The 27,126-nt window shown below is 49.0% G+C and overlaps 2 protein-coding genes across 2 annotated transcripts; both read right to left on the bottom strand.

Annotated features, from left to right (window-relative positions):
• Positions 1-3: 3 nt before the first annotated feature.
• LOC121672204 (alpha-2-macroglobulin-like protein 1) lies at positions 4-17,302 on the bottom strand (the record flags this gene model as incomplete). The annotated part of the gene is given in 23 exon segments (XM_042044778.1): positions 4-44; positions 1,072-1,155; positions 1,761-1,815; positions 2,286-2,407; positions 3,004-3,130; positions 3,247-3,472; positions 4,126-4,240; positions 5,059-5,143; positions 5,738-5,890; positions 6,132-6,281; positions 6,561-6,722; positions 7,068-7,151; positions 8,269-8,436; positions 8,932-9,041; positions 9,440-9,554; positions 9,834-9,945; positions 11,228-11,312; positions 11,680-11,851; positions 12,334-12,354; positions 14,342-14,394; positions 14,950-15,112; positions 16,037-16,220; positions 16,841-17,302. Coding segments are annotated over 23 exon segments (2,652 nt in total), but the record flags the coding sequence as incomplete, so codon positions are not given.
• Positions 17,303-20,847: 3,545 nt separating this feature from the next.
• On the bottom strand, positions 20,848-27,109 carry LOC121672205 (alpha-2-macroglobulin-like protein 1). Its single transcript, XM_042044779.1, has 12 exons — positions 26,887-27,109; positions 26,369-26,525; positions 26,096-26,170; positions 24,775-24,937; positions 23,919-24,136; positions 23,521-23,736; positions 22,948-23,072; positions 22,530-22,620; positions 22,026-22,094; positions 21,703-21,805; positions 21,569-21,610; positions 20,848-21,178 (listed from the first exon to the last, which is right to left on the bottom strand). Exons 2-11 carry the CDS (start codon positions 26,372-26,374, stop codon positions 21,570-21,572), a joined length of 1,107 nt encoding a protein of 368 aa, XP_041900713.1. The 5' UTR covers positions 26,375-26,525; positions 26,887-27,109; the 3' UTR covers positions 20,848-21,178; position 21,569.
• Positions 27,110-27,126: the final 17 nt, after the last annotated feature.

Genomic DNA, 27,126 nt, shown 5'->3' with positions numbered 1-27,126 from the left:
CACCAGGTGGCCCAGGTTCTGCAGTGCCGTCCCCATGAGGTCCCCTGTGCAAAGGTGCAAGAAACAAAGAAAGTCTGAGTATGATTTGAGGTGCCTTTTCAGCCAGGCAGGGGATAATAGTGCTTCATCTCAGCACAGGAGGAAGGCACTGGAGAAAGGAGGAAAGAGGACTAAACAACAGAGTGCAAGATGGAGAGTGGTGACTGTTTTGCCTCTTCCCAGCTCGGCATCATGACTTCGCTATGGAGTCTCTGCAGAACTTCCCCTTATCAGCTTTTGCGTTCTAAAGAGCTCTAACTATAGCAAATACTGTTTGTAAAAGACTATGAGCAGAACTGCACCGGCTCAGTCTGTGTGATACAGACAAGCAAATATAACAGCACTCAGGGAAAGGTTGAAATGCTTCTGGTCTTTAGCCAGGCCTGTTCTACCTGGCCATATGTCAAGCATCAAAATGTGAGGAAGCCAGCAGAGGTGCTAGTCAGACAGTGTGAAGGTGTCCATATGTCCTCCAGCCAGTCAGAAAAGCCTTGTATTGTTTCCTCTGCTGGGGTTCTGTTGCACAATATTCATGGCTACTTGTGCCAGGCCTGGCTTCATACCAGCGCTGGCCTGCAATGCCAATAGGTTTATTTAATGGTAGGTATGGCCAGTCCCAGTCCCCTCTCCAAAGTGTTCTTTTGCAACTTTATAATGCTGGGAAAGATTTCTTCTCTCCAGGAGCTTCTGCTGTAGCAGTGAAACTTAACAGGGAGGCAAGATGGTTTTGAGCTTTACTGTTGGTATCTACACAGAAATAGCCAAGGTCCTAAAGTCCCAGTAAAAGTAAAGGCCTAGAGTCTTGGCTCCAAAGTCCAGGCTAGAAAAAGAAGGATTATCTCCTCAGCAGATTACTTTTACCATGAAAGCCTAAGTGCTAATCCAAAGTTCTGAAAGCTTGGTGTTTGCAGAGAACAGAAACACAGCATCCTCTCTTTTAGGCAGTTCCATGTCAAGTGGATCCTCTGACACCAGGTTAAGCCTTGCTCTTTGGTAACAGCAGTCTGTGAGCCCAGAGTAGAAGTCACTTACCTGTGATGGAAATGGAAGCCCTGGCAGATCCCTTTACTACATTGTCAGGGAGGCGAAGGGACAGGGGTTCTTCAGCCATGTTTCCTGGTAACAGTAGGATAAAAGGCGTAGCATGAAAAACCAAGCCAAAAGCTTCTAACTGGAGGGACAAGACTGGCCCAGGTACAGGGGACCCTGCCTACATCCTGCTCACACCCACTGTCCTGGTCATTGCACCAAGCTGCATTGCCTGGAAACTTTTCCGATTAGGACATACATGAGAGCTGCTGCTGGGGCCAAGGGCTCACCAAGCTTCACTTCAGCTCAATTCACTACCCTTCACAAGGCTCACAAGAATCAACAGGGGAACATCCTGGAGACACTTGCAATGCTGCAGGGACAGGATGGGAGGGCTGGAGCAGCTCTCACTGGTGCCTACCAAGCCCCAGAAACATCCAGGGACTGCAGTGTGGGAAGGAGGCTACAGAGCAGGATTTTGTCACCGATACTCAGTGGCAAATTCAGTAGGACAGCACAGTAATATTTCTTGTTCTTTCCTGTCTAATAGGAAGTGAAATTTCCTATGTGAAAAATAATTTCAAAACATTCTTTCATCAGACTTCCCACAGTTTAGTTCTACTCTCAGGTGTAGTTATTTCAGGCTGCAGAACCCATTCAGGCTGTGCACATACCTCGTCTCGGGCACATACCTCCTCTTGGGCACAGACGGGAGCTGTGAGACTTCTCCACTAACACACCCTCTGGCTGCCAGGGCAGAAACATGAACGTGGGACAGGAGAAACAAGAACACACATAAAATTCCCAAATGACAGCAACGTTTCAGAGCAAGTTCAAGTGTGAATTCAGAGGTCAGGGACTCCACCCTCCTCATTTTTGGCAGATCTGCCTGCTTCACTGCTCAAAGGATCAAGAGTAAGCCCGAGGGACAGGGCTCTCTGGCCAGTGAGCACATACAAAAGCTCAGGTACAGCATGAAAAGCAGGGAAAGGTACAGGGAGAAACACAGACGTGGGAATGCAGCTCTGAAAAAGAGTACTGCAAGAAAGGAACAGGCTTGGCTAGCTCCTGGGAGAAACAAAGTGAACTAAGCCACAGCTTTGGTATGCTATTTCTGGCCAAAATCTGAAGTGATAAAACCATTTAGCCCACCTCAGTCTGCCTTCCCCCTGTGGCAGGGATATCATAGACAGAGGTGAGCCTGTTCTCATACTGACCTGGACCAGCAAGCGTTTGGTCAGCGTGTGCCTCCCCCTCACAGCAGCTGGCAAGGGCTTCCTGCCCCCACACCGTGATGTGCTGTCCAGCACCTCTGTCCTCACTGTGATATTCAGAGTCCCTAGCAAATAAATTCCTTTTAGAATAGAGTCCTTTTCTGAAACCTGTGGCCAAACGGAGTAAACTTGCTTTAACCAACAGTGGTCTGAGATGCTTTGGGTTGTTGGTCTTCATGGCCTCGGTGGTTTGGCCAGTAAAGGTGAGCCAGCCAGTGCTGACTGCTTGTTCAGGCACCCTGAGCATGAAGGAACTTGGTACTGCCTCACCTGCAGTGACTTCACTGCACTGCAACATGACTGGAACAACAGAGGGTCCAGCAGCCCTCGGACCCAGCATACCCTTCCCATTGCATATGAAGCACAGGACCAGCAATACAAAGTTCCCCCACCCACATCCATGCAGCCTCTTCCTCCCCAGCTGACCCCACAGCCCTCTCTTCAGGAGTCCCCCATGCCACCCTTTCAGTTCCTGCCCCCTCTGATGAGTCTGTCTAAGAAGAGAGAAACAAAGCAAACATGATGGATTGCATGTTTGAACCATTAAGGTCAAACTTCAGGATTCAGAGGAGACACGGCTCTGCCAGCTTCTCTGGACCTCTCACTCTCTTTCACCTCAGTTTTAGGGTTCCCCATCACCAGTCCCTTTTTGCTGCCATACCCAGCTGGACTGCTGTCACATTCCACATGAAGGTCTTGGACTCCTCTGCACACAGACACTCCTTGTCCCTGCAAGTCTGACATGGCTCCACCTGGAAGTCTGAGGATTTAGCCAGGGCCACATGGATCTGAGGGAATGATAGATGCAGGTGAGTGACTGGGCAACTCAGGTGAGATGGCTTGGCACAACAAGCTCTAAAATTGGAGGGCACGGCGGGCCTGTCCCACACACAGAGGCACACACCTGTATGCACTGCTGCAGGTAGCTGAAGACAGTGGCCTTCATCAGGAAGGTCTCTCCAGGGATGACGGAATACGGCAGCATCACATCCACAAAGAAGGGCTGAACTGTTCTGAGGCTCATGGTCGGGGCAAGGCCAAAGCCCCTCCCAGCCAAGCAGAACATCTTGACTTTCCACTCTGCAGCAGCAGCAGGCGCTGTGACCAAGACATTCCTGCTGCCATTGGAACTGAGAGGAAGAAAGAACTTGCATGAAGAGATTCATCTGCTAGTGGAGAGGGAAGGAGATGCAATGAGGAGTGCTCATGGCCCTGCTGAGGGAGGTGACACAGGTCCTCATGCTTGGATCAACCTCTGCTGTACTACCAAAGACTTTTGCTCCAGTGGCTCACAGCAAGGCAGCTCTCAGCAATTTCTTCCCTAGAGCCATAAACCCTCTTTAAATGCCATCAGTAATGGCTTTATGTCCTTCTCCTGAGCAAGACACTAGCCAAGCATTCCAGCTCTGTAAATTCACTCAATGCTCTGGAAAAGCAGCAGCACCATATCCCCCTGCATGCTGATTCATCAGTCTTAACCCAAGCACTGTGGCAACAAGGGCTACAGGTTTAGCTGGTGCACCCACCAAAATGAGAAGTTGGTAGGGTATACTCCAATGTGTGGTGGCTTGGTCTGGAAGTGTACAGCTGTTCTCTAAATCTGTGTACACTTCAGTTCTGCACCTCAAAGTCCTTCAGTGTGACATACTACAGATGCAGGGAAGAGCCACAGAATTCCCATGCAGAGGTCTCTTTACACCTATTTTACACAAACTCAAGTCAGCCAAGACTATATAACAAAGGGTCAGCCTTCTGTCCATTTGTAAAGTCAGGAATCACTTACCCAACAGAGTACACATTCCAGATCCAAGTTTCAGGGAAATAGTGGTGAAATCTTCTGTGAGTTGTGAATTGGGGTTGTTCCTCAGTGATTCTTTGGTCTTCTATCGAAGGCAACCCTGAAAGAAAGAATAAGGAGTCTCACCAGAGTGGGAGAGGTGAACCTTGCCAACCACAGACAGCCTAGCACTGGGACTGGAGGAAAAGCAAGCAGTGAGGGAGACATGAGAAGATTCTGGCAGAGGAAAGCACAAAGGAGTGGACTGATTCCATGGGAGAGATTAAAAATGAAGGGAAAAGAGAGTTGCAGCAGGAGAAGCAGCTTGCAGCGAGCCAATTGCAAGGTTTCCAAGATTTGGTTAGACACAGCCCCTTCCTGACCTGACCCAGAGTTGTTGCTTAAGAGACTAAGGACCTTCAGAGAGCTGTTTCAACCAACACTTCTATAATTCTGTGAGTAATCATACTGTTTGCTTGCTGCACAAAACTCCCATTCCACTGCAAGCAATGGTTTCAATACAGGCTGGCGTGTGAGCCAGCTTAGTATTGGTTATCGAGTGCAAACTGAGACATAGAGGAAGAACATGACTGTCTCTGTGGCCACAAGTGGGGATAGAAGCTGGGTCTCAGCACAGCCTGGGGAATGGGAATAGACACTGGGAGACAGATCCTGGCCCACACTTGGATTTGTCCATGAGAAAAGGGAGGGCCATCCTTTAATGTCAGGGAACATCCAGGTAGTGACATTCTTCATAGTGCTTTTTTACAGGGACTGGGTCACTCCTACTGTGTCTGGTGGACTGGGCAGATAGACTGTGACAGCAGCATCTGAAACTCCTAAGAGAGACAATATCCACCACCAGCAAACCCCAAAGATCAGAGGGCTCTGCCACCTGATGTGATCTCATGTCCCAGGTAGGCTCAAAGTGCAGCTCACCCATGATTGGTTTCCTATCCGCCCGACGAGAACACTGAGAAGGCTTCTTGATTACAAGGTTTGAGAAGACTTTCAGTCCCATGTTCTGTTAGGAAAAGAGGGAGAGCAGGGAAGGCACAAGAGTGTCTGTGAGTGGGGAAGATTGACAACTGCTCTTCAAAATTACTCTGAAAACCATTGGGTTCAGGACAACCCAGTGCCCAGGCAGCCCAAAGCAGCACTGGCCCACACAGACACGGTGCTGAGGGAAGCATGGAAGAGATCTGCCCTAAAGACACCAAGGGGTCTGCCTGGGAACTGCCCAAAACAGAGGCAAAGAGCAGGCTAACAACTAAGCCATGTCAAAGATCTGTGGTCTAATGTTTGGGATCATTCCCACATCTTTTCTCTAATACTGTAGACAGTACACAGCCCAGGACCTCATTCCTTGTCCCCATTCAAGTCTGAAAGAATGGAGCTTGATGGTCCAGGATTTCATCACCTTGCTTTGTGCATATGTGGAGGGAAATACACATATTCCTACTCATAATGGGATTGTACATCTCTTGAAACAACCCAGCTCAGTTCAGGGCAGACAGCAGGGTCTGTCAGGAGGAGGCAAGGCCTTCTCAGACTGGAGAGAAAATATCTCAGATGCTCATAATTGCAACAGCTCTGGGAAACTTCATTAAGTGATTACCCGGAAGAGGTTAAAGATGTCAGGCTGGAAGGAATTCTGTGGCCTCCCTCGTAGCAGAGATGATGAGGACTGGGGCTGCACGCAGTGATCTGAATGCTCTTCTACTTGGGCAGGGTATCCACGTTGGTAGGCAGCAGGGAACAAACCATAGACCTAGGGAAACTCACAGGCAGGGAGAGATTGGGCAAGGAGCAGATACCTCCAGATGCTTCACTCCATCCTGTCCTAGCACACACATCAGTTCCTGTTCTTCTCCCTAGGCAGGCCCTGCTTTCTCCTTCACACACAGACCTCCTCATTCATTGGCCTCCAGCTCCCCTTGCTACAGCCCCTGCCTGCCTCGCCCAGCTCACCCATCACTCCTGAGGCTTTGCCTGGTTGCACAGACACTCACCATTTGGCTGGTCAGCTCACTGTCTGGTCTGGTGAAGAATATGTTTTCATCCACTGCCAGGACTGCACACAGGGATCCAGGCACCGCCTGCAGCTGGAGCTGCACTGCTGACCCTGCGTGGGCTTCTTTATCTGGGAATCCTACCTTGACCTTCAGCAACACACCAGGAAAGGAATATGAAAGAGGTGTGAGGAGGCTGACAGACAGGAAACAGACAGAAAGAAGGAGGCCAGCTGGGGTCTCCCCTGCTCAGCCACTGCTATGAACAGAAGTCCCTGCTGAAGCTTTCCTGGTCCCTGGGCACTGTGCCGCAGATATCTCTTTCATCTCTTCTGCCCAGTTCTCTCTTGGAAGGATCTGAGGGTCTCCTTCCCCCAGGCCTCCTGACTCCTGCTCATCAGCTCTCCCCCAGCCACAGAGGTGTCTCACCTGGTTTTGGAAGCACAAGGCAACATCAAAACGGATGCTGTCCGCTGTGACCCCTCCGTTGGGGAAGATGGCATACACCACTAAGGAAGGCGATGGAGACAAGTCAGCAGTGAAGGTCAAAGGGATGGAGAACGAGCCCTTCAGCACTGGGGAAGGAAAGGCAAAGTGTTTTCATCATAGGCCCACCGAGACCTCCTGCCCTTCTTTTTGTGCTGTATAATCACACAATGTCAAACCAACTGCTGCTGCTGCACTGTCTGCCCTCTCTCTCCATTCTCTGATCCTATGTACTCCATCTTCCCCTACATCCTCCCCATCTCTCTTTCCATCATTGTTTCATTCTGTTCTTTTGCCCTCTTCCAGCTGACACAATTGCTTCCTCAGCCTCCCTCCATCCTGTTTGCTGACTGGTCTGGACCTATAGATTGAGGAAAGTTTGGAGAAACTCCAGCAACTCTCATATTCAACCTAGAACCCAACTGGGTGCAACTTCTCTGCTAGGTTTCCCCTTCTCTGCTACGACTTACTGTTCAGTTTCCCGATCTGGATATTCCTCTGGCCCCTGACAACAATTCCAGACTTGCCAGTGACCTGCAGGAGGAGGGACATGGGATGAGCAGACTGCTGTTTGCCACCAGAGTGCATCCACACTTACCAATGTGCATCTTGCTCTCAAAAACAAAATAAAACCCCTGAAATTAACTGTGGGCTCAATCCAACCCCAGACTTCAGGAGATTTGCAGACACCACAGCTGGGAGGAGAAGCTTTAACACAGGAGATTCTGGTCTAGTCTGTTCATGAGGGCAATGGATGGGTAGTGGGTTCACTACAGATTTGTGAGTGACAGCTAAAATGTTTCTCATCTAGTAGGCTGGCCTCCAGACCAGACCAAAATCCATTTCCACTGAGCAGCTCTTTGATAACCAGAGTGAAAAAGGGATACTCCACCCAGTTTTAAAGGGAGAAGACATTTCCAGCTGCAGCCTTGGCAGAGGCTAAGGGGGTGATGGGCTACGAAGACAGAAACCTCCTCCCATCCTTGGAGGTGACTGGACCCCCAGCACCAGCATCATGGTGTGGCTAGGCTGAGCCTTAGTGGCTGTAGCATCCACCCAGTTCCCTGAGAACAAGGTTTAGCTGTCAGCCCTCCAGGGATGACCTAAGTTATACCCTCAAATTTTCATTGGGGTCTGGTCCTGTCAGTACAGCCCTTCCCCGCAGGTTATCTACTACCCTCACTCACATAATATGCAAAACTTATACGGCTGGTGTCTTCTCCCAGGTCATCCCTGCTGAGTGTGAAGGTCACCTGGACATTGTGCTTGAGCCCACAAGGCAGTGTTTCCGTGGGTGGGTGTATGTCCAGGAAGCTCTTGGTTGTGACATGGAAGGGCTGCAGGTGATGGTAAGCAGGTGAGTAACTGACGTCAGTCCTTCGAGCAGTGCGCATGAGCTCCTCCAGTGTGAACCTCCCCTGAAAGGGCACCAGAGACACACAGAAATGAAGAGTTTCATGCTTCAGTGCTTTGTTAGGCTGTCATCAGCTTGGTTTGGGAAAGGCTGTTGGCTTGGTGCCTTCCAGCTGGCTCTGCGCAGAGCTGTGTGGTGAGCCCAGGCCTGTGCTGGCAGGGGGCTGCAGGGCAGGACCAGGGAGCAGAGGTAGAGCTCAAGGACTCGCACTTTCCCATATGCAGAGGTGGTGTTTACCTCCAAAGAGACTGATGAGCTGTTCCAGGCAGTTGTGTCGAGGTTGAATGATGCTATTCCACTGTCATCTGTGATGTACGTTTTGATAAACCGACGCCTCATGACCCTTATCACAAGAAAAACCTTCCTGTTTTTCATACCAGTTCCATAGTGATCCTGAACCTTAATCTGGTGACAACAGGGTGAGGCAGGAAAGCCAAAATCAGATATTTCTTCCAATGTCATACCCAAAACCTTCCTTTCTGACCAACATAGACCTTCCTGTGTAGGTCACCTACAGACTTCCGTCTGGCCCCAAGAAGACAGGAGAACTGTACAACTCCCCCATCTCTGAAGTGAAGCTGAGCATGGTTAAAATCTGTCTGCTCCAAAAGGTGTGTGCGACTAGAACACAAGGAGCTTCTCTCCTAGCCAACAGCTGAGGCATCCTTGCATCCCAGCATCCCTGCTGAGGCACCACTCACTGCTCTCACCAGATGCTGGAGCTGTAAACACAACAGGGAATCTGAAATGCAGCCACTGTAGCCACACTGTCAAGCAATGTGACACAGTGCAAGGAAAAGTACTCTGAGGAGCAGGAAATGCTTTGGGTCAGCTAGATTTACCAGATGCTATATTCCTTGGCAAATGACGGGGAGCAAAAAAGCAAGGGAAGAAAATCACCTTCCCCCTGTATGGTACTCCAGGGATGTAATATTCATTGGGTGTCTCAAATACTGCCCTTGCAGCTGTCCTGGAGATGAGGATTTGGCTGGAGGTGTTGATCTGCACCCCTGTTGGAATGCAGAGTGCAAGGGAAGCAGGATCAGTACCAGAGGTGAATACTGCACTCTAGTTTAATCTCACTTTGTTATTCCCAACCCCTTTTAGCAGAGTGTCTGAAACCTCCTTCCTAACACCAGCATTCTTCAAGGTTTGGAGGCTGCTCCTCTGGCAGCTCCTTCTTTAGTTAAGCTGTCTGCCAGCCTCTTTGTAGCCTCCTGGACCCAACACCACTCATCCAGCTCCCAGCCACTCCTCATCCTCCTGCTGCTGGCAGAGTAGCTCTCCATGCCCTGTGATGATCCCAGCAGCAGGAAGGAGGAGAGGGGGTGGTGTGCCCTCTCTGATCCTCAAACCCCTAGAACAGTTCCTCTTGCCTTTGTACCTTCCCTGCTGAGCCCCTGAGTACCTGTGCCCATCTCCAGGAGAGAGGCTTCTGCCTGAAGCTTGTTGTCTTCCTCGCTGGGAGTCAGATTGAAGACTGATGTGCTGACAGAAGGGGTGAAACATCCGTTGCTCGCTGTCTGCAGTAGGGAGTATAAGGTATTATTTGGGGCTCAGGAAGGGCCAGAAGCATAAGGAATTAGTCATTCTCTCATAACTATCAGCTACAAATAATAATGCAGAACTCATAAAACACTGGAACATGTTCCCCAGGGAGGTGGTGGATGCTTCATCCCCAGAAACATTCAAGGTCAGACCGGACAGGGCTCTGAGCAGTTCATTCTGTTCACTCAGCCCCTGACACTCCACCCTGTGTGGTGCTTCTTTACTGCCCATATGCCTTCCAGGATTTTACTCACAGGACCGCTGTATTCCCTACAGATGTCCTTGCTGGCATTCTGGGGCCACCTCCTTGCTTTCTGGCACACAGTGACACGCACGCTTCCTCGCACGGCTTTCCCATAGCTGTATCTGCAGGGAGAACACCAGGGGAGTCCCTGGACAGAAGCACTGTGTGCTTTGTCCAGCACATTGCTCCACACAGGTGCCTTTCATGATGAAGGTCTTAATGCAGCTGGCAAGCAGGCAGGCACAAATTAAAATACAGCACTTTGAGTGCTTGGGGAGTGCAATAGCGTGGTCTGACATCGAACAGATGCAGAAACAAAGCACAGACAGGAACAGACCCACACCCTCTGGACCTCTCCCACTTCTGGGCACTTGCTGTCCTGGAACTGTGAGCAGACTCAGAGAGTGGACATGATTTATTCACTCAGTGAAGATATTAGTTCAGGGGGAAAGCAGCAGAAACGTGTGTCCCTGCAGACAGCAACAGCAAATTGCAGTAACAGAGCCACAGAGTGACCTCAGATGTGCCTCGCTATGGGCTTATCTCATGATCAGGGCTCTTGTTTCCATCATCAGACCTGATCTGCTGATTTTTAGGTATTTCCTCTGCCTGCTTTGCTGCCTTTCCTTGCTTTGACCCCTCTCTGACTTGCCCTTTGAAGCAATGCTCTTGATGATATCAGTAAAAAGATAACATCTATGACCCATCCTGGTGATTCAGAGTGGTGTACTATTTGCTACTACAACCTCATATGATGTAATTGTCACTGCCCCAATTAATGAGAAATTATGTCAGACCAATCCGTAGCAAAAGAGACACCAAAAGTCTCCACAGAATTCAGCCCCAAATACAAATGAGTTCACATGCTTTTGAGTGCTTTTGAGCTCATTGTCCTCCCTTCGCTGTGTTTACACTGTCAGAGGTCCTGCCCTCCTTCCCACCCTTATCTGCCCATTTTTTTGCTGATAACCACATAAGTAGAGAAATCTGTCTACTGCTTCTTAGAAGGCAGTAAGTTCAGTAGCATGTAAGTGAGAAGGAAAGGCATAAACTCCTAAAGAAATTCCAGCTCCTGTTCCTTTACCTCAGCAGATCTGTCCCATATCTGGTGTTTTTCCCCACATAAGATCTTTCAATGCTAGATAGACACAGCTTCCAAAGGAGGGTATCTCTTGCCTAGGACAAGTCTCCCTATAGCTGGATGTTCTCTCTCATGTGTGGCTCATGTACCTTTTCCCCAAGGAGGAACCTATCAGTTTGACTCTTGAACTATTTGGGATTCTTCTAAAGGAACGGCCCTGTTTGACCCTTCTTGAGCCATCTCTCTTTGATAGAATGAAGACATATGGAAGGAGAGACACAGTTTTGATGAGATCCTTCCTTTCCCCTGGACATTCTCCTTACCTGCCACACACTCGCAGGGGGAAGGTTTTGTCTGAAGCATAAATCTGAGCCGGTCCCTCGAAGAAAACGTCAAACTTTTGCAACACTGGAACAAAAACCTCAGAGTTATTCCATCAAGGGCAAAAGGCCACCTGGACACAGAAACACGAAAGGGAAGAGTGTGTTCCCATGAAGAAACACGTGAAACCAAAGAAAGAATTCCCCTTTTTTTTCCCCCCAATAGTCTTGCAGAGGTCTTTAGTGTATTCTAACTCTGTGCCAGAAGACACCCTCTCCAGGAATCTCCAGCATAACCTCCCTTGTGCTCATTTCTGATATTGCCCATAGATTTGTATTCAGTCATAGCTCTCAGGCAGTAAATCCTATTTTACAGTATTTGACTGTACACTGTTATACAGACAGGCAAGCAACAAACAAGCAACTTCTTCCATCCCTTTCTTCATTCTCCTTACCACGTTCCTCCACCTTAAAGGTACTGGACTGGACTGAACCGGACTTAGAGGACTGGGCACTGATGGTGTAAGTCCCCAGGGAGAGCTCGTCAGCCAACTGGAATGAGAGATCTGCAATGCCCTGTTTTGGTCTCACATCCAGCCACTGGCCAATGCGGTTTTGGTTTGGGTCCTGCAGTGCAAGGGAAGGAAAGAAGAGGCAGTCATCAGCAATGCCTGCTATTGTCTACCCAGAGCCCACTGGATTCAAAGGCATTTCAGAGATTTCAGAGGCTTTCACAGGCTCCTGCTGGTTTTAACCCAGATGGTGATGCTGGAGCACCAACAGAGGTAAACCCAACCCACCCAGGTTTACTCTGCTCTGTACAGCCATGGAAAAAGAAGGTATGGAAGGTCCTGACATTTAGACTCTCCAGTCTCCAGTAAAGATGAACTGTAAGAATTAGCTAAAGCCTGGCTGGCATTCCTGAATGTAGAAATGGATGAAGTTGAACCATTTGTATCACCAAGACTTGTTAACAAGAAGCATTTGGACAGAGAATGTGCATGCACAGAGCCTAAGAAAAGTAACTTGAACCAGTAAGGCAGCATCCTAGGTACTATCCATACTGAAATACCTTTCCTCATAACATCTGAGGAGTCTGGAACACCCACCTGGATTTCCACCATGGAGTACTGCAAAGCAAACAGACGGCACTGTCAAAAACTGGCATGACGTAGCAACCTGCAGGTAAACTTCTCCTACCCACCCAGCCCCTCTACTGTGACAAACATTATGGTACAAGAGGCTTGATCCTACTGAAAGGAGGACAATTGCTTTGAGATATTAAGGGAAATGAGTAGCACAGAAATCTATGTTGTTTTGATTTGGTTTTTGATCCCTGAATTTTTAAGACACGCTTTGATAGGTATCCTTTGATAGGTATTCTACAACCATGAAAGCTAGAATTTGCTATAACAAAATGGGCAAGAGTAGGAAGACTCTCAAATACCACCATCCCAAGTTCACAAACATTAAATGGCCTCAGTTTTGTAACATATATCCCAATAATTAGCAAAACTGCATCACCTATAGGAAGAATACTCCCCACACATTCTTTTAAAATCCCTGGCGTAGGAGATAAGGCTGGGAGTTATGAATTAATGCTGACTGCAGCTGACAGTGACGGACAAGGAGGACACACTTCAGCCCTTCTAGGCCCATTAGTTCTCTGTTTGCTCTTATATCACTGCACATACCATCCAGGAGGCAGTACTGGTGAAGAACCCCTAATTTGGGAGCACAAAGCATAAGGAGACAGTAGCAAGGCTTGGGAGAGTAACCAGACTGTAAACATGCAATTGACATGTAATTTACATTATTCATCATTCTAAGCTTTCATACAAGTTATCAGAAGCAACTGTTTTCATTGAAATAAAAAAAAAAAAAAGAGTGCAGGTTAACCTGCTGGTGAACAGCATCAATATTAAATTCAACTCATCTAATTTACAAACTAGATATTATAGCTTTAATGCTGCAGTGCACTCAAGCCTTTATAATAGCTTTGGCTAAACATGACCTCTTTGAATTTTCATGACAGCATAATTAACAGTTACAATGTTGATTTGCTTATACTTACACACAGACATCAAGTATTTATGGTCAAATATGTACATGAACCAATTGTGTGGCAAGAAAGTAAATGTATGGTTTATACTCTATTATCTAATTAATATATTTGTATATTAATATACATATTCTTCCCTCGGGAGAGAAGAAGGGAGTGTTTGATCCTAGGACCTCACCAATAGCCCAAAAAAGAGGAAATTAAGTCAGCAATAAAGAAGCTGGAAGGATCTCTCCCTTTATTTTAGTCTAGAAGGATTTGATCCAACTCCCCTCATGCATGCCCCTCAGTATTTAATTGTCATGGCATGAGTTCCTGTTGGCTCTCCTTAAATTGCTTGAGGACTGAGGAGTGAAATAGCTATAGCTGCTGGCTGCAGATATAATTGCTTACTGGAGAATGGCACTAGCCTTGCAGTTTCCTGGCCACCACATATGCAAGTCTCTGGCAACTTCTCCCTCCCTTGACATGGGGACAACGAGCTGCTGCCAGCAGCAAGTCAGTATAATTTGGTCATACTGTTTTCTCTCTTTTTTGTATGATCACTTCCTGTGTATATTTCCCCACACTAATTAATTTTTCTCAAAATTTTGCAGCTCGCTTCAGGCTCTCCTGCCACCCTCAGGTGCCACACATTGCACAAGTCGCTGAGCTTTCCAGGGCTGCGGGAGGGGATCTTTGAGTCCGGCGAGGTCTGTACACAACTTTGTCTGATAATTATGCCCATGGCCAGCAACCCACAGACTGCTCCCCAGAAGCCCTGCCTGCTTTTTTGGCAAGGGCAGGAGCACTCAGCTAACTCAGCTAGCTGGGAATGCTGGCACACTCCCCAAATAGTGTCCAACCCTCCCATCAGCCAGAAGCCATCCTATGAGAGCGACAGCAGAGCCATCAGCCAACAGGAATTGTTGTTCAAATTTGGTGCACTCGAGGGTTGGCATTGGCCACCCTGGGTGCTGGGAGACTGTCCCAGCCTCCCTGGCATGGGGCTGGTAGAGGAAGCAGAACCATCTGAAGCCTGGAGATTTCCTTGCCTCCACTTAGACAGGCTTTACCTTGCTGTTAACAGGAACAAAATCTTCAGTCAATGTCACAATCCTGAATTTCACTGGACGGAGAAAATGGAGTAAAGCACATTACAGACAGAGCGCATTTGGGAACGGACTTGCTCCGCGCTTGTCTCACCCCAGAATCACAGCTCCACACCCAGCCCTAGTGGCAGCAGCCCCATGCCTGCTCTGCAGCCCCTCTTACCCTTTGCTCAGCCCTGCTCACCTCTGCTTGCCCCAAACGTGTGACAGCAGCACAGCTGCTTCACAATTTAGGGGTTTTCCCATGGGCTACACCCAGGGTTACCCTTACATTTCCTTGTCTGCAGTGTAGGCAGACCAGTCCTACCTGGCCCTGGCCTGGAAGGCCATGTTCAGGGCTGCTCTCTCTTCCAAGCCAGCTCTGCTCCTAAACCATGGGAGAGCTCCCCTCCCAGTCCTCTCCTGCTGCTAAACCATGGGTCATGGATACCTCACTGCAGAAGGCAGAACTCCCCCACTGTCCCCAAGGAGGCCACATAGCACAGAGCACCCAGCACAGCACAGGAAAGTGGGAACAAAGTCTGGGAGGGTCAAGGCAGGGCCACTGTCAGGGTGCTCCATGCTTTCCTCACCTGTCTGTCCTGGATTATAGATGGGTTTATCCACCTGAATGAAGGTGCCAGTTCCAGCCCTGCGGATAAGGACTTTCTTCTCTTCACTTGCACTGAAGTAGTGGCCATTGGAGATGTGCAGGTGCACAGTGGCCACCTCCTGGCTGCCTGCAGGTCGGGGCACCTAGGACACAAAAGAGGAGAGCCACTAGGTTAGCAGGCATCAGAGCAGTGCTGTCCTCACTTTGACTGCCCTGCAAGGCCAGGCTCTTTGCCGTCTTACTCTGGAGGCCAGCACAGGGTGTCCCCTCAGTGGCTGAAGGCTGTGTCTGTGGAAGTCCAGGGAACAACACTTAGCAATTGGGATAGATCTTGGACAAGAGAAAAAATGAGTCTGTTCTGACACTGAAATTGTGCTTACTCCTTCATGGGGCCACTGTCAGAATCTGCATGGAGCAAGACGGAGAAGACTTAATTCAATGGAAGAAAAGGTCCATGGTGATGAGAAATCTGTTTCCTAGAGTGTGTGGGTCACAGAGACTTTGAAATCCCCTCTTATTCATCAGTGCAAACTAAGAAAATAAGGATCATGAGTTTGGCAAATCAGAAAGATTTGTGCTAAGCTTCTGTGCACACCCACCCATGTCTTTCTTAGTCCTCCAGCACATTTTCAAGCCCTTAAAGAAAATCTTGGAAGGAAGCAGACATGAGGGAAGCTGTCTGAGATGGGAGGTCTGACTCTTTCTGCATCACAGATCCACAAACAACATGCTGTGACAGTGCATCCTCCCCAGGGGAGAGAAAGAGCTGCACAACTGCCATTTGGGTGCTTCCAAGCTATCCATCCTCCTCAGATCTTTGGTGCCTGGCCAGGCAGCCTTCCCTCAGTGTGCCACCAAGATATCCCACAGGAAGAGTACCATGTGGACAGAAAAAGACAAGGAGCAAAGACACTGGGCTGCCACTAAACACTCCTCACTGATTTTGCATTCACTCCTTCCCATGCCCTCTTATCTTCTGTCTTCCTCATTCTCTATTTCTTTGGTGAGAGGCAAATGAGCACTCTGGGAGCTGCCAGCTAGGGGTCCCTGCCAAGAATGACTCTGACCTGAAATCTGGTGCACTCGAAGATCCAGTTGTTCCGGACGACCTTGCGGTAGAGGCTGAGGTTGCCAGATGGGTGCACAAGAGTTAAGCCCACACGAATTGGCTTTTCAACCCCACGGAGGTCCAAGCACACCCTCTGGGATGAGGGGTAGGGCAGGGCAGCTGGAATGATGATCAAGTACCTCCTGCAGTGGGGAAAAAAGATATCATCACATCCTGGGAGCCACCTCATCCACTCTGGGCACTAAAAGGCTGGCCTGAGAAAACAGGAGAGTTTGCCATCTCTCTGGGGCTAGGAGGTGCTGCTCTTCTTGAGTGACAGGGACAGATTACCAGAGTGAGAACCTTGCACAGGGGCGATGGAAGGCATAGAGTTCATTTCAGATAAATACAAAAGGAATACTTTCAGGTGGCAGAACAGGATTTGCCCTTCTTGCTTTGACATGGCTCCTCAACTGCCTTGACAGCAGACTGGTTCCTGCTCAACCACCCCTAGCCCTGCAGCCCTTTTCATTTGCCCTTCACTTTATCCTACACCTTTCCCTTCATCCTGCCTCATACTGCAGTCCCTCACTCTTCTTGTTCCCACCACCAGTGCTCACCTAATTCTTGTACTGCAGTGAGATCCATGAGAGAGGTTCCCATCTTCAGGAGGGCCCTGCATTCACAACAAGGCTTTGCACCCCACCCCATGTCCAGCCTTTCCAGGACGTGACTCACAGGGTCCCACACTCTCTCCCTGCTATCTTGGCCCCTCTCTCAGCATTCACAACTATCAATCACTAGGTTTTTAAATGGCACTTACGGTTGTGCCACTATTGCCAGGGTGTAGAGCAGGCAGCTCAGGAGGAAGGGAGTCCACATTTTCATGGGAGAACTCCAAAGGGGTGGATTCCTCTAGAGGGCTGGTCAGGAGAGAATGTAGGGTGCTGCTTCTCTCCTTCCAAAGTCTCCAGGACTCCTGCTGTTGTTGCTGTTTCTCCTAGGAAGCAGACAAGAAGCCCCAGGGTTTCCTTCCCTCCACTTCATTCCTACATTTATAGTGCCACAGGCACAGGGTTGTACCACCTAGGATATTCCCCAGCCAATCCAAGTCCTTTTGGACTCCAGCCTCACTGCTCTCCTGCTCCCCTGTGGATGGACCAGCATCATTCAGACAAATGTGCCTTTTGTTTTGCTAACCAGCTGCCTGTTTCCTGTTCACTGCACTGCCCCTGCTCCTTGTGCCAGCTGCAGCCCAAGTCCCATTGTTTTGCCTCTGGCTGGATTGTCCCATGACCCCTTGGCGTACGCACCCAGCTGGAGCTCACTGTGAACTCTTGTGGTCATACTGTCCCCAGGCTTTCTGAGCCTGCAGCACCCAAGGCAGGCCTCAGTCCTGAAATGGAGACTAGGCTTTGTACAAATTCAGTGTGTATGCATAGTTCTCTGCTCCTTTGCAGAAGAGGAAAGCACAAGGAGCAGACAGAGCTAAAGTCCTCACCTTGCCTCTGCCCTACAGGTACTTCAGTTTGAAGAGAAAATTGAACAGCTGCAACTCACCCCAGCTGTATCACATTGCTCTGTGCTCCAGTTCAAGGCCAACCTGCTCACCCCCTCGCCAATGGAGGAAATGAGGGCTGAACATGGGTCAGGCAGGTCAAAATCTGCATGGCTGAAGTCCTACAGGATTTTCTCTAGCTACCAAAAGGCTGTGCTCGAGCCCTGGGTAATGGAAACATACACGATCTGGCTTGGGGTCTCCACGTGCTAATTTTATCCTTGTTAGTCCACTGATTCAGTCCACTGAACTATTCCCTGAGTATCTTACCATAACTGAAAAGAAAATCTGGTTCTTGAAACTACTTATTCTCAAAATAAGTTCCTCTATTTTAGTATCAAGGACATTTCATATCAAAATGTGCCACTAACTTATTCTTCAGTACCAAACTGAACTCTTAAACATTTAGGGCCTAGTAATATTTTCCTTTGCTTTAGTACAGACTGACCATAACAGGAAAGTAGGCTTTGGGGCTTTCTTTTACCCATTTATGCACACACATACGTAACAGGCAGATACAAATCCTCCCTGTCTTTTCCCTCTCCCTGGGTTTTGTTCAGCTCAGAGCTGCTGGTGCCAGCAGTTGGGAGAAATGTGTACGTGCACCTGGACAAACAAGCAAGCGGGAACCGGAGCAAGAATGTGAATCATTCTCTGGCACCAAGCTGCCCTTCTTTCTCTCCATGGGTCTCAAAAAGTACAGGCAGTGCCTGTTGAACAATCCCAGCTGACATTTGTTTGTTCACAGTATATCCACAGCAGTGCCAGGGGACAGCCAGATCCCTCACAACAGCACAGGGGCTCACAATGGCAAAGGTATTGAGCATCCTGACTCCTACTGACTCCAGCAGCTGTTTTGTGAGAGCAGACATTTAAACACCTCTGAAGTTCTGGACTTAGCACTGATTGGAAAGCTACACCTTGAGCACTCAATCCAGTCTGACTCCTAGTGAAACAGAATTAAATAAATGTAGGAGCAACAGAAACACCGTGGCAGGCTTGGTGTGTGTGATTCATCTGCCTCAGTCCTATCTCCATCTCCCACTACCAGCACAGTGACCAGGAGGCACTGGGGAAGGGAGCACCTCTTAGTAGGGCTCTGCATCCCCTAGGGCTTGTGGCAGGGCACACAGCACCTGGCTGCTGTCCTGTACTAAGATGTTCCCCAGCCCACACGCCCATTCATCACCTGGCCCAGAGACAGGCAGGAGGCACATCAGTAGTGGATTTGTGTCCCCAGAGCCTGGCAGTTCTCAGTGCTCAAGCAGTGAGCTGATCATGAGCTAAACGGAAGGATGCACTCCACCAAGCTCCAGGGTGAATCACCACAACCACTCGATTTTGTGAAGGATAAAAAATGACTGGGATGTTTGACATCTGCTGCTCTAAGCAGAGAAGGGGAAGTTTAGGCCAGAGAGAAATCAATGTGTTTTGTACAAAAATGTTTTTTCCCCTGTCTTTAAATTCTCTTGGAAGACAGCCACCTCCTTCCAAATGCTCTCCAGTAGCCAGACATCACGGGTACTACCATTTAAATCTCATAAAGAACATTTTGAAGGACACAGAAGAGGTGTTAAGAAAGTGGAATAGAAATTACAATGGATATTGAGTCCAAAGTGACACTGTGTAATTTTTGCACAGTGTGTGTGTACACATATGCATAGGAGAAGCGAAGAGTTGTGTGTGAACTCCTTCTGCAACAATGGGCTCATGCATAAGCTACCCCTCATGGTGTCAGTAAGGGGTAGGTTGGATTCCCGTGTGTGTATAACCACCACAGCAGTTGTTTTCCCAATAAACCTCTGTTCTGGGGATTTTTCTCAGACTTGTGCTTTGCTAAGCCCTGCAAAACAGATTATAATAACATGGTGGCATTGGCAGTGATAGGTGGAGTCCCTCCCTCTTTGCTAGACTCCAAGCTCTAGCCAGTGGTGTTCTCCAAGTACCAGTACCAGCTGCAGGCCTAACTGGCTCCAGTTCTGCTTTTTGATATCAGCAAAGACAGGCTTCACCAGAGGTAAAGGCAAGGGAGAGAGAAGACATTTGCAAAGGAAGCGGAAATATTTGCAGAGTGTTTTTAAAAAGTTTCAAAGAAAGTAATAAATATTCTGTTCTGCAGAGTTGAGACCTGCATTGCTCATGGACTACTGAGGAAATTGAATAAAGGGGGAGAGCTCCTTTTTAAACAAAGATGCAAGAGGAGAAAGTGACACCTGCAACGTCAGCTCAGCCACTTCTGATGCTGCACAAGGTATTGCTACCACCCAACTGCTGTGCTGAGCTCATGCTTTCATTCTGGCCCTGTTAAACTGCACATGAAGCACAGGGCAGGCTGTCAGCAGCCTGTCTTGCTGGCAGATCTCCTCGGTGTGTTCACTCCAAGCCAAAAGAACTTGAAATGCTCTTATCTTTGTCTCATGGACAGGACTTGTTGAGTCTTCAAGGTTACCCTGGAGCTTCATAGTTAGAATTTAAACACGTTTTCCAAATCCTTCCCTTTAAACCACCACAAATCCCACCCTTGTTGCAGGTTATGGAGAGCTTTCAGGGCTGTAACCAAACCCTGACCCTCAACCTTCACCTGTCTTCCACACCTTCCACTCTAAAGCCTGCCTTTGTGCTTAACCATTGCACGCTTACAGCCAGCTCTAAGTCTGTGGAGATCTACCTGTTTAGACAGAGACATGTCACTGTCAAGCTAAAAGATCCATGATCACCACCACCTAAATCATGAGGTCTGATTTTAAAAAGCAATGATAGATGTTGAATTATCACATACCCTTTGATTGTTGAATTGCCTGTCCAGCTCCTTGTAATGTGACAAAGACCCTGCTCACTCGCTCATCAGCAGGGGATTCAACCCCAGGGCACCACCCCTTCCTGACAACTCATGTTTGAACTGTCCTGTGCAAGATCCAGCTCCACAGGAGGTGCAGAAACTAAAATCACTCCCTTTCTGCATTCTATGCCAGAAGGACAGAGCCAGTCTGTGAGATACACAGCAGGGTAGATTTACGTCCACATAAAGTGCACAGTCAGCCAAGACGTTATGGCTCAGCTACACCTGTGTGCAGTAGATGATGCTCAGAGGAATCAGTCTCCATGCAGGGCTCTGAGTCCTCACCCCATACTGGTGATGGCACAATGCTGCTGGAGGACAATCCAGTGCTGGAGGAAAGGAATGCCAGTGACACAGCTCAGATACAGAGTTTGCTTCTGCTCACTCTTCCCAGGTGAATGCTGTCACAGAGTCCAAACACACATCACAGTACCCAGATTTGTGATTTGTACTTTATTTTCATTCTTTTTACAAGCAAGAAAATACCTGGATTAAAACAATCAGAATTAATCAGACACCCCAAAGAATTCACCAGGTAATGGCTGTCAGGATGAGAAGCAGAGGTTAAGCTGGAGTTAGTCCTGAAATCCAATCTGAGACATGTCCCAGCACCAGTATCCCGAGCACTGAGATGTGACTTTCCAGGTGACACATCTCATTACACCAGGAGCAATAATACAGCACTCCCCCTGTCCAAGGGCATCTTGCACTAGTGGGATCCCTGTGAGCTGAAGCAGTGGACAGGAAGGAAGCAGTCCAAGTTCCTGGAGAAATGAGAGCAGAAGGGAGAGTAACCCAGAGAGCAAATAATATGACCCAAATTAGTAACTTTGGTATGCTAACAGCTAGGGAGCACAGGCTCTCAGTAAGGGCTCTAAAGGAAAGGGTTTCTCTAGTTTGATCCAGTATCCTCATTTTACCTCAGCCCCTCCCCAGAAAGAGAAACTCTCCATTCCCAAACATAGTAAGCTGAAACTAGTACCATGAATTCTGCTTAGGGAGTTTCAGATACAGTCCTAGATGAAGGGAACATGCTGAATCAGAGATACATAGGGCTCCAGGGGGACAGAGAGAGGTGGCTGGGGTGCAGAGGAAGCACACAAGGCTGCTGTATGGGGTCTGTACAGGGGGCTGAAGCAGGGATTTGCACCTACCTCAGACGCAGAAGACATTATAGTCAGCCAGGGCCTGCTCCTCTGCAACAGAACAGGACAGATCTAAGTTATCCTTGCACAGAGCCAAGTGCAAACACCCAGGCAGCCCTGGCACCCCACGGCTCCACACTGACCTGGGTTGTAGTAGTCATAGACCCTGACATGGCCTGGCTTCAGGTTGGTCACCTCAATCTCCTGCTCCAGATGCAGGACATAAGTGTCAGAGATATGGCTCAGCTGGGAAAGAAAATAAATGACAGTTCACTTATGAGCTGTTCTTTTTATTCCCCACCTGAATTTGATCCTACTAAATGACAATAATAATTCTGTAGACTCAAACACTGGACTTCAAGATGAATCTTGAGTATCCTGCTCTGCTAGCTCTGGTCCTGGATTCTCCCAACAACTCTGGCAGTGACCTCCACTCCTGCAGCTTCTCTAGCAGCACAGACATTACCTTGTCCAAGTAGATGGCAACACCTCCTTGTGTTTTCTCAGTTCTTCTCACAGAGTGCCCATGCTGCAGCTAGGACAGGAGAGCAGAGGAAGCAATTTAGTTTTGTCTTTTGAAAGGTAAGTGTGAGACATCCTGACAAGGTTTATCTAAGTTTAAGTGAGCAGATTCTCCTTCACTCACTTCCAAATGCATTTTGGACTCTTATCCCTTCAGGCTGATTTCCCTGCAGGGCCACTCAGCTCCTGCAAACCCCAAGGACAGGAGCCTAGGCTACTTAGCTGACAGGGACATGCTGAGCAGATTGGGCCAGCAGTATCACCATCCTCAAGACCCAAAGAAAGAGCCAACAGTATGTGTTCAAGTTTGTTGTGTGGCAGAGGGGAAGGGATGGTGAGATTGCTCAAGAGAGAGACAGGCAACACCTTCCTATGCAACCTTCCCCTCTCCTGGGGCATGGATGGTCCCACTGACACCACACCCCCATCCTGATTCCACACTTCTTACAGACATCCCGGATCCCGGAGCCAGGGTAAATCCAGTCAGTAGGGACACCTCCAGAATCACCATGTTGGAAGTGGATTTCTTCCCATTGTACCTGGGGGAGAAGATTAAAAAAATAGTCTCTCCCAGCTTCCCCTTCCCTCCACCACCATCCCCTCTGTGCAGTGCCCTGAGCCAGGCAGCCCAGCCAGGGGCCCAGGCAGTCACTGCTCCCTCTCACAGGGGCAGAGGATGGCTGCACTGCACTAAGCATCCCCAGTCTGAGCTGACTACTGCACTCCTCTCTCCAGCAGGAACTAAGGCTCTCCATCTGGCCCTCCTACTGAAACTGCTGGTGCCTCCACTGCAGCCAAGAAGCACCCCGGGCTCTCCAGCCATGCCCAGCTTTCCTTCCCAAGTGGGACAAGATCTTTAGAGTCACCTGACATCAACATGCACAGTAACAGAGAGTGTATTGTCCTTGGTGCAATTGACTGGCTCAGTTTTCACTTGCAAGACAAAGGATGTTGAGTCTTGTGGGGAGGGTGTGTTGTACCTCAGCACCATCTGCAGGGAGAGACAAAAAGACAGACTAAGACAGGGATAATTAGTTCAATATAATCTATCACCGTTTTTTCCACTGGCTACTCTACTCCTCAAGATTGGAACGGACAAATGCACACTCATCCCAGTACCCCAAATAAAGGTCATTCAGATTGCAATCCTTCCATGGGCTCCTTCTCAAACTTTCAATTGTGACTGTGCAAGTCAGGCACACAGCAGTAAGGCCACTACAAAACATCTTCATCTTCCAGGACTCTTGAGAGCCGTGGAAGCATCATTGTCCTCATATTTGGACAGGTTCTGTCTCTGTTTCCTCCCACACACAGGGTTATTGCATTGGCACCAGGCTGAGATCAAAGCACACTTCCTTCCACAGAGGTGCAACAGAGAGTTTTGGTTTTTCCAAGATGAGGAGAGGAGGGTGGTTACAGCAGAGTGTGTGGGAACCTACCCGAGTAAAGACACAACAGCTGCCGTGGGCCTGCACCAAGAACTTGCCCGGAACCTCTGTCAGTGCCGCCTCCTGTACCAGCAGCCGGTTCCGGTAGGAGACTTGGAACTTCTTCCCAAAGCCTCCATGGGACCTCACCCTCACTTCTGCATCCCCTTGCGTGCTGTATGTCAGTGCTGCATACTTAGCCAATGCCTGCAAGGCCACTACTGTGTCCTGAAAAGGAAAACACAATTACACGTGCAGCTCTGACATCCAAAGACACCTGAAATCGGCGTCCTGAGGACCTCCATATCCAAGGGCTCCTCTCCCCAAAGCATTTACACTCTCATACATTGTGTGCAGATCTCGCAGAGGTTCTTCCTCAAGAAACATCCCCTTCCCTGGCCATGAGTTACCTGTGTTGAGGCAAAGCCTCCATAGGCATTCTGCTGCCTGGTGAGCCAGGCCACGATGCCAGAGGCTGTGGTGAGGTCAGACTCTGTGACATTTGGCTTGGAGAGCAGGGCCAGGAGGATGTAGGCTGTCAGCTCCACATCCACAGACACTGGCTGTGACCAAGGGCTGGTGCTGGTTCTGGGCTTGGATGAGGTCTGACTCCAGTGAATCTGCCCATCTGGGAAAGGAAGGTAGTAGAGGGAATCTTGAGGGATATCAGGAAAGAAATCCTGTGGCCTAGCCGCCTAGACACAGTGGCTTGTATCTGCAGAGACCATTGGGTAAACACCTTTTGGCTGGGTCATCACATCACTGGGTCAGCTGAAAACCAATATATTTTGCAATACCCAGCACTCCATATTCCACACCAAGGTGACATACAAAAACTAATACGCCAATAATCTGCATATGCATTACCTCCCAGTTGTCCAAATTCTGCATTGTCCTGTTTGCCAGGTCCACTTAACTACCTGATACTAGCTAGCTGTCCACTGGCCAGCCCTGAGGGTCAGAGACATGGGGCAGCTTGCTTTCCTCTCTGACATTTTACAGTCCCGCGCAGGAAAGCCCAGGTCTCCCAAACCCCAACCTCCACTTCAGGTACTGGAAAAGGGTAAGAGATTTGAAGGAAATCAGCACCCACCCCACAGTGCTGCCAGCACACACCATGAGCTCATACACTGGATGTCTAAAAACTCTCTTTGGTGAAAGGCCTAGAGGGTAAGGCTCTGCTCCTCCCAAGCTGCAGGCAACAAAGCGCTCAGAAAGGTCACCAGTCCCCTCTCTGACGTTCCCCTGGCACTGAGGTCCCCGTACCTGCTCTGATCGCCTTTCGCTCAAGCACATCAAGGAGCTCTTGGGCGCGCTGAGAGTCCTTAGCCAGGGCGAAGGTGTAGGCCAGCAGGGCCTGGGTGTAAGTGCTGGCAGCCTTGGGGAGGGCAGGAGCGAGGCAGCCCAGAGCCCTGCGCACCACCGGGCTCTGCAGGAGAGAGGCACATGCTGCTGGTCGCACACAAGCCCCTGCGAGGCAGGCAAACACTGCGACACCGAGAGAAGCATGCACTGGCACGTGCCAGCACGGAGAGCACCCCGCTCGTTCACTCAGGGGACTCTGTGCACAGAGCTGCACTCTCTGCGCCCATGCAGCACCAGCAGCAGCGTGTCCAGCCCTTGGTGCAAGGTGCTTGACAGACCTCCCCCCTGAGCTGGGTTTGGGCTTCAGCAAAGAGAGAGCATTTCAGTGCGCTCTCACTGAAATGAACACCTTTGCTGCTGGAATAGCATCGCCACGTCTTACTTTCCCAGTCCAAACACAACAGCGAAACCACACAACTGCAAGTGCGTACACACAGCCTGCTGAGCAGGGTGACTGTGTTTAATTCACCTTCACGGTGAATAATTGCACTAATGGTGAAAAAAAGGTGACCTGAAGGACAGCTATTGCCAGAAAGAAGGTTAATTTCCACCTGTCTTCCTTTTCTTGCCTAAGCACACTGCTTTCAGTTCCACTGAAAAGCACTGCTTTTTCACTTTTCTGATTTCCAGAGAACTTCACTTCTTAGTGTCTACAACTGTGTTTCTCCATCAAGTTAATTGGTGTTTTACTTGCCAGTACCACAGCCTAGTAACTAGCTACAATCCTTAGCACTTGTAAGAGCTCCTTCTTGTTATTACCTAAGCGCGCAGATCCAGCTGCCCTACAGCACTGCTTTCCCAGACTTCTGCTTTTTTTGTGAAGCTAAATCCTCTTAGGAGTTACATTATGTCTATTTACTTGACGATTTACATGGGAGCAGCTCCACCCACCTCACAATCAGCCTTCAGCTGTGCGGGACCGGCAAGGGGATGGGAGGTGAGGGGAGCAGGAATGGACAGCTAATTCCTGGGAAATGGCCAACACAGTATCGAGCCGTGAAGTCCAATGGTCCCCAGCAGTTTAATCTCACCTTCTCCCCGGCAGCAATGTCCTCCTCAAGGGAGTGTTCTTCCTGAGAAGTTGTAAAATCTTCCTCACCCACTCTATGACTTTGCCCACAAGTCCCTCCAAGGTGCTCTGTTGCCTCCCCCAGTGTTACCACTAAGCTCTTTAGGATTCCGATCTTAAGGCAAGAGCATGGCAAAGAATCCCAGTATTTACCTCTGGTGTTTCTCCTGCCTCCAAGTATGCAGCAGTGATGTAGGCAGCCAAGGGGACTTCTCCATCTATGCCTCCCTAAAAAAAGCATAGACATCCAAAAAGCTGGGAAAGTTAAATAGGCAAATACTGAAGCTTTTTAGGAGAGGTCTCACCTATCCCAGGCTTGCTCCCTCACAAGAAAGCACAACAACATAGGAAAGTGAATTTAAACAATTACCAGCACATTTGGAAAGAACTGCTTGGTGTTGTCCTCCAAGGTGCACTGGCTCCTACCTTCATGAATGTGTGGAAAAGTTGGCCCACATTTTTGAAGCAACCACTGGGCAGCTGGTGGAATTCCAGCCAGGTGAGAGCAGCTTGGATAATCCGGTTGTCCAGATAAATGTATGGCTTAGCTTGGACAAAGCATTTAACCACAAATGCAGTCAGCCTGATTGAGAACAGAAAAAAAAAGCATGAAAGAAGGAAGAGAGAATCAGAGAGAGATCATGAAAGAGCAGGAAGAACGAGTGGAAAGAAAGAATCTAAGCAGAAGTTGAGGAAAAAGAAAAAAAGTGGGAGTTTGAAGCTGGTGGGTCTCTCTTTACCTATTGTGCTGTTTCTAATGTGCTGGTCCAAGGTCAGTTCATCCCAAGGACAGCTGCCTACCCATGGGATGCCCTAGTCCACAAAGCTTCTGGAACACTTTGGATCCAATAGGACAGCAAGGGTTTAATGCTGGAAGCAGAAAGCTGCCCACCTCCTGGCTGTCAGAGAGCAGGTAGACAGCAGGGAGAGAGCCCACAGCTTACCAAGTATTGCCATACTCATCCTTGATACCAAATTCACTATAGGAGCCATCAGGGTGCTGATACTGCAGCTGTATCTGGTACCCTGGGAAGTGGGATAGGACATGAGTGCTCACAGTGGTATTTGCAATGAAATCACTGTGAAGGAATGGGGTGGTTGAGTGCTCCAGGTGGAAGGGGAGTAGGCACCTGGGACTGTTGGACACAGAGGAAGGCAGAGGGGCAAGGTGGGTCTGTGGTACT

The sequence above is a fragment of the Corvus kubaryi genome, unplaced genomic scaffold, assembly GCF_017639235.1.
Source record: "Corvus kubaryi isolate FWS band 111438036 unplaced genomic scaffold, C.kubaryi_AGA036_p1.0 41487, whole genome shotgun sequence".
Classification (NCBI taxonomy): domain Eukaryota; kingdom Metazoa; phylum Chordata; class Aves; order Passeriformes; family Corvidae; genus Corvus; species Corvus kubaryi.
This window is presented reverse-complemented; position numbering and strand designations above follow the sequence as displayed.

Bases quoted from the DNA above. Each gene is read 5' to 3' on its own strand.
- LOC121672205 (XM_042044779.1), bottom strand. The intron at 22,095-22,529 runs GTAAGAAGTGTG...CTCCTGTCCTAG, and splicing joins CTCCGGGATCCGGGATGTCT to CTGCAGCATGGGCACTCTGT. The intron at 21,611-21,702 runs GTCAGTGTGGAG...GTTCTGTTGCAG, and splicing joins CTATGACTACTACAACCCAG to AGGAGCAGGCCCTGGCTGAC.